Here is a 5165-nt window from a genome sequence, read left to right as displayed (position 1 = left end):
ATCAGGACTGTGGGATGATAATATGGCAAGATTAAAGTTTTTAAATCATACCGATGATCTTGCTTTGATTTCAACTTGACTTCGACGTTATTGACTCCTGAGTCCTGCAGAGGAACATCAGTATGGCAGTAGTAGTAATAATTGGCTATACAAAGTATACAAATAGCACACTGTATAGCACATTTCTTACATGCAGCAGGCATTCAAGAAAAAAATGTGTAATTTAAGTAATGGCGGGCATGTGCCCCAGTAAAGATTTATGTCTAGCAACATTCCTGACCTCGAGGCACCAGCCTCGCTCCCACTCGGTCTTAAAAAAAAAAAGAAAAAATGCACCTTTTACAGGTGTTTCTGGTGGACCTTACCATGAGCATCCCATAAACCTGAACTGCTCGTCCCTGAGGGATGGAGACAGCTATCGCATCCGAACAGAAGCCGTCGTGGGGATGAACATCACTTTGTGCGATCAAGCATGGAGCAGAGAAGAGCAGGTGAGGGTCTGAGCTCCTTCAGTCCAGCAATGACTAGGCTAATAGAAACCACGGTTGTCCGTTTGGTTGCTCACGCTTCCTGGCTCGGATAATGTATCCTATTCATCTTGGTCTAGTTGAAAGTAATAGTGAGAACTGTAATGTATGTTCATTGTTTAGGCTAAATTACTAAATTACTGATTTCCATGTAGGCCATAACTGTCAAGTTTTGGATTTGAAAATAAGGGAAATTTCCCGGCGCCCGCCGCGAGCCACCCCACCACCCCAACCAAGCTCCAGTATCCCTTACATTTTAAGACAGGTGACAAGAAAGCTAATCACCACTTGTCAACCACTTATAAACTACAATTGGCTTTATGCACAGCTGCACTACTTCCTGAACTTCAGGCAGCTCCTTTGTTTCCTGTCTGCCATTACTGGACAAACTGATTAATCCAGGTGATCGGTTTGTCCAATAATGGCAGACAGGAAACAAAGGAGCTGGCTGAAGTTCAGGAAGTAGTGCAGCTGTGCATAAAGCCAATGATAGGCCTACCTTTGTTGATATTGACATGCTGTGAACATTCAGCCTAAATGAAAACGCAAAAGGGTATATATGAAGAGCATTTATTTAAAGGCGTATTTGCATATTTTCTGTTCATTTTACATTGCTTGTCTTTACATTTCATTTTCATTCCACATTCTTTTCACATTCACACACTCATTCATTTCATATTGCTTTTTTGTACAGTTTTTCTTTTCATTTCACATAACTTTTCTTTACTCTTTTAGTGACTTATTGTACTCATTTGTTGCAGACTTTGCATTCTTTAAGACTGTTTTGGAAGGAGTGTATTTGTGGGCTGAGCCAGAGTGGTTAATTTTACATGAGAGTAGAGCGCAAACAGTTCTGTTGTCTAACGACATCTTATTCTCTGCAACAATCTTTCGTACCACGCTAAACACCCTTTCTGAACTTGCATTGCTATGGGGAATGCATAGTAAAGCCTTCATAAGTTTTGGCAGCTCACTGAATCTCATGTCCTTTCCTACCAGGCCCCAAAATCTGTCGATTCTGTCTTCTTGGGGGAGTTGCTTGCTATCTGTCACCTGATAGTCTGTGAATTCCTCCCTCATCTTATCCCCTTTCAGCCTCAACTGAGGGAACAGGCCCCCTAGCCTTTCCACTGTAAAGTAAAACAAGTGTTTGACTGAACATTGCAGATCTAAACAAGTATCAAGTATACTGTGCCAATTATTTCTTTGGTTATCAATGGGGAACTGTCCCCAGAGGATGTTGTTATGATGCGATGTAAAGCCCTTGAGACAAATTGTTTGTAAAAATGGCCTGTACAAATAAAATTGTCTTGCCTTGCTTAACATCAATATGCTTTATGCCCAGCTCCACTACTTCGCGAACTTAAGCCAGCTCCTTTATTTCCTGTAAATTTCTGCACTACAATGGTACTGTTACCACACTGCACATAGCTGTACATACTGTACATATCTGTTTATATGGTTCATACTAAATATCCATATTTATTCAGTTTTTCTGTAATATATTCTGTTAATACACTGCATATATCTGTATTGTTCTTACTACTACTATAAGGATACTGCCACTACATTGCACATATCTGTACATATTGTTCATACATTGTTCATATTACATAGCCATATTTATTCTGCTCTTATAAGGTTACTGCTAATACACTACACATACTTATATTTAATTTATCCAGGTGTGTCTGACCATTGCTAGGGTGGTTGCTAGGGTAAGTAGTGGAGCTGGGCATAAAGCCTATTGGAAACTGTTTCTACTATCTATATGTCCCTGGAGTTATGTTAAGGCGAGCTGCAGGGTCCAGCACTTTCAGGTCCTTCAAGAGTGGATGGTCGAGGGGAAAGGAGGAGAACATCTTCTTAAGCACTGCCTCATAGAAGCTTCTCGCAGTTCTACAACAGCATAAGAGTGAAAAAAATGCATTAGTGGTAATATTTTTAGGCACACTACAGCCCATACTCTCATACTGTCAAAAGATGATATCATAATATAACTACTGGGTAATACACTCACTGAAAGATTTTCTTCTCGGCTGACACAGGGAGCTCAGCGCTTCTCATGAATGCCTTTGTGTCTGCTCCGATAAAGAGATCTTCATCAGCCAACTGATGTCCATCTCCATACTCCACCTCCCTGAGAGGTACACCCACGATTGCCCTGGCTGGTATGAGGTAGCCCAGGATCCTCTTTATCAGCCTGCACATCTCCTCTTCAAGTCTGTGAATTTGTACTCCCTCTGACTGCAGATAATATCAATGGTCACAATAAAATAACAGTGAAATAAGAATGCTACAATAAACACAAACATTTAATTATATATTATTATTCACTAATTCATTCAATATCATTGACACCCACCTGGAAGGCAATGTTAAATTCAGATAAAGGCTTAAGGGCAGCACTCAGGAACAGGAAGTAGGTCTTCATGATTGGATCACGCAGATGGCTTGCCAGATCACGCACTTTAACACTCCTCTCTACTTCCTCATGACTGTTAAAGTAGGCCTACAGTACACAGAGATACAGGATATAGTAAACTGCATAGTAAACTGTGTAGATATCTGCTGAGTGGAGTTACCATCCTACCTGTAGTGCATCCCACTGGTTCAGCACCCTCTGGATGCAGGTTAACAGACTTAGCCATCTTGTGCTGCAGTACCTGAGGAGCTTCAGGTGGTCTGAATCAGTGAAGTCTACAAACTCTTTGTAGACTTCACATCTTTTTGCACTGAGAGATGGAAAATTACTCTGTTAGTGGTTGGAATTGTGAGTGAGTGAGTGTGTGTGTGTGTGTGTGTGTGTGTGTGTGTGTGTGTGTGTGTGTGTGTGTGTGTGTAAAGAATATGAACTGCAGGTCTACTAGGCTATCTTATTCATGAGTTAGCCACATGCAATGTTGTTACATTGTAACACACACAACATTAGGCGAGATAAATAGCAGGCCTATATGTATGCATTTACCTTTTATCAAAGTGGGTGTATATCCCCACCAGGATGTCTTCCACCGGTACCTGGGCTGCTCTGATGCCATAGCCAGTGGCCAGCTGTACCAGGTGGCAGATGCAGCCAAGGTCCTGGATGTGGGGCTGGCTGGTCTTCAGTCTGCTGATGACCGAGTTATGTTGGCCTTTCATAACACTCGCATTATCAGAGTTAAAGGCAATCAGATTATCCCATGGGATGCCTCTTTTTCTATTGGAAACAGGAAACAATGCCACAAACCGTCTCAGACAAAATGTAAGGTTGTAATTAAATCCAAACTACTAAACATGTCAACAACACAGTGCAGTTCCCCTTACCTTAATGCTTCACTCAGCTTTCCATACAGATTTTCTGCATTTCCTACATTGCATGTAGGCATCTCCAGGAATCTTGTAGCGACCTGCAGAGTGGCCTCATCGTAGAGTCTAGTCAGGATGACGAATTCTTTGTCTGTTTTTCTGTTGTTTGATTCGTCACACATCAGTGAAAAGGGCTGAGATCGGCATGTTTTGGCCAACTCATCCTCTAGTTCTGCTGCTATAGCACCTGTTGAGTGTCCAGTAATTAGCTAGTAGCCTACAACATGCATGCCATGGGTTGATGCTCAAATGTTAGAATATTCAAACACATTTCAAACCCATTTTATACCGTTTTAGCAAACTACAGTAGCCCAGCAGTAAGATAGGTAGCTAACGTTATACACTCACCTAAAGGATTATTAGGAACACCTGTTCAATTTCTCATTAATGCAATTATCTAATGAACCAATCCCATGGCAGTTGCTTCAATGCATTTAGCGGTGTGGTCCTGGTCAAGACAATCTCCTGAACTCCAAACTGAATGTCAGAATGGGAAAGAAAGGTGATTTAAGCAATTTTGACCGTGGCATGGTTGTTGGTGCCAGACGGACCGGTCTGAGTATTTCACAATCTGCTCAGTTACTGGGATTTTCACGCACAACCATTTCTAGGGTTTACAAAGAATGGTGTGCAAAGGGAAAAACATCCAGTATGCGGCAGTCCTGTGGGCGAAAATGCCTTGTTGATGCTAGAGGTCAGAGGAGAATGGGACGACTGATTCAAGCTGATAGAAGAGCAACTTTGACTGAAATAACCACTCGTTACAACTGAGGTATGCAGCAAAGCATTTGTGAAGCCACAACACGCACAACCTTGAGGCGGATGGGCTACAACAGCAGAAGACCCCACCGGGTACCACTCATCTCCACTACAAATAAGAAAAAGAGGCTACAATTTGCACGAGCTCACCAAAATTGGACAGTTGAAGACTGGAAAAATGTTGCCTGGTCTGATGAGTCTCTGATGAAAAATATGTGCCTTCTCTTTTTTCAGAATGGTTCACTTCCAGTAGGGTATTACCCGAAGGGGGACACCGACATCAGTCCTCCTGTGCTTGACCTCACAGCACAAGAGATCTGGATGAAGGAATGTGCCAACCTTACGCTGATGCTGCACTGTGACCAGGTTTGACTGAAACAAATGAGAACCATGCACTTGAAGACTTTGGGAAGATTCTAAAAAGATGTTTTAAAGACCAAAGTCTGACACTGTATCACATCTAAAGACAATGTGTCTTTAGTTACAGAGTTTCTTGTCACAGACTATGATTTTGCAAAGACTGGGGATCTT

The 5165-nt window shown here is 41.9% G+C and overlaps 1 protein-coding gene across 1 annotated transcript; it reads right to left on the bottom strand.

Annotated features, from left to right (window-relative positions):
* Positions 1-1132: 1132 nt before the first annotated feature.
* Positions 1133-4209, bottom strand: LOC111843756 (uncharacterized). Its single transcript, XM_072709353.1, has 6 exons — positions 3834-4209; positions 3496-3726; positions 3121-3262; positions 2893-3039; positions 2548-2774; positions 1133-2426 (listed from the first exon to the last, which is right to left on the bottom strand). The coding sequence occupies exons 1-6, from the start codon at positions 3995-3997 to the stop codon at positions 2291-2293; spliced, it is 1047 nt and encodes a 348-aa protein (XP_072565454.1). The 5' UTR covers positions 3998-4209; the 3' UTR covers positions 1133-2290.
* Between the last annotated feature and the right edge of the window lie 956 nt (positions 4210-5165).

Source organism: Paramormyrops kingsleyae, chromosome 1 (genome assembly GCF_048594095.1).
Source record: "Paramormyrops kingsleyae isolate MSU_618 chromosome 1, PKINGS_0.4, whole genome shotgun sequence".
NCBI lineage: Eukaryota > Metazoa > Chordata > Actinopteri > Osteoglossiformes > Mormyridae > Paramormyrops > Paramormyrops kingsleyae.
This window is presented reverse-complemented; position numbering and strand designations above follow the sequence as displayed.

Excerpts from the sequence above, each read along its gene's own strand:
- LOC111843756 (XM_072709353.1), bottom strand. The coding sequence starts at position 3,997 with ATGTGTGACGAATCAAACAACAGAAAAACAGACAAAGAATTCGTCATC. Across the intron at positions 3,727-3,833 it reads AAGCTGAGTGAAGCATTAAG|AAAAAGAGGCATCCCATGGG; the intron begins GTAAGGGGAACT and ends TGTTTCCAATAG. Across the intron at positions 3,040-3,120 it reads ACCAGTGGGATGCACTACAG|GCCTACTTTAACAGTCATGA; the intron begins GTAGGATGGTAA and ends TGTGTACTGTAG.